Below are 278 nucleotides of genomic sequence, written 5' to 3'. Positions count from 1 at the left end.
GATGGGAAACGCATCTGAGCCTCTCCACCGTACCTGCATAAAAACACCTTCTCTATTAATGCATCATGTCAAAACTGCAGACATAAAGCCGTGCAACATATCAAATACTCGCAATACATTCGTGACTATTTTGTTGCCAATATAAAATTAAGAAACATCATGATTTGTGAATATTGCAATGGTTTTAAGGTACATTTTATTTAGTCATTCAATGAACTGATAAAATGTATCGTATTTTCCGGAATAATTGTTGCACTGGATCAAAATTGTTAATTTTT

The 278-nt window shown here is 33.1% G+C and overlaps 1 protein-coding gene across 1 annotated transcript in view; it reads right to left on the bottom strand.

Annotated features, from left to right (window-relative positions):
- The window catches only part of LOC107576782 (nuclear pore complex protein Nup155-like), a gene marked incomplete at its 3' end in the record, with an annotated part of 10,311 nt that overhangs the window by 2,516 nt on the left and 7,517 nt on the right, over positions 1–278 (bottom strand). The window contains exon 6 of the mRNA XM_016262913.1: positions 1–33. This exon is cut by the window's left edge and continues 62 nt beyond it. Within this exon, the coding sequence (XP_016118399.1) occupies positions 1–33 (33 nt within the window). The remainder of the gene's footprint in view (positions 34–278) is intronic.

Source organism: Sinocyclocheilus grahami, unplaced genomic scaffold, assembly GCF_001515645.1.
Source record: "Sinocyclocheilus grahami isolate Dianchi unplaced genomic scaffold, SAMN03320097.WGS_v1.1 scaffold4328.1, whole genome shotgun sequence".
NCBI lineage: Eukaryota > Metazoa > Chordata > Actinopteri > Cypriniformes > Cyprinidae > Sinocyclocheilus > Sinocyclocheilus grahami.
This window is presented reverse-complemented; position numbering and strand designations above follow the sequence as displayed.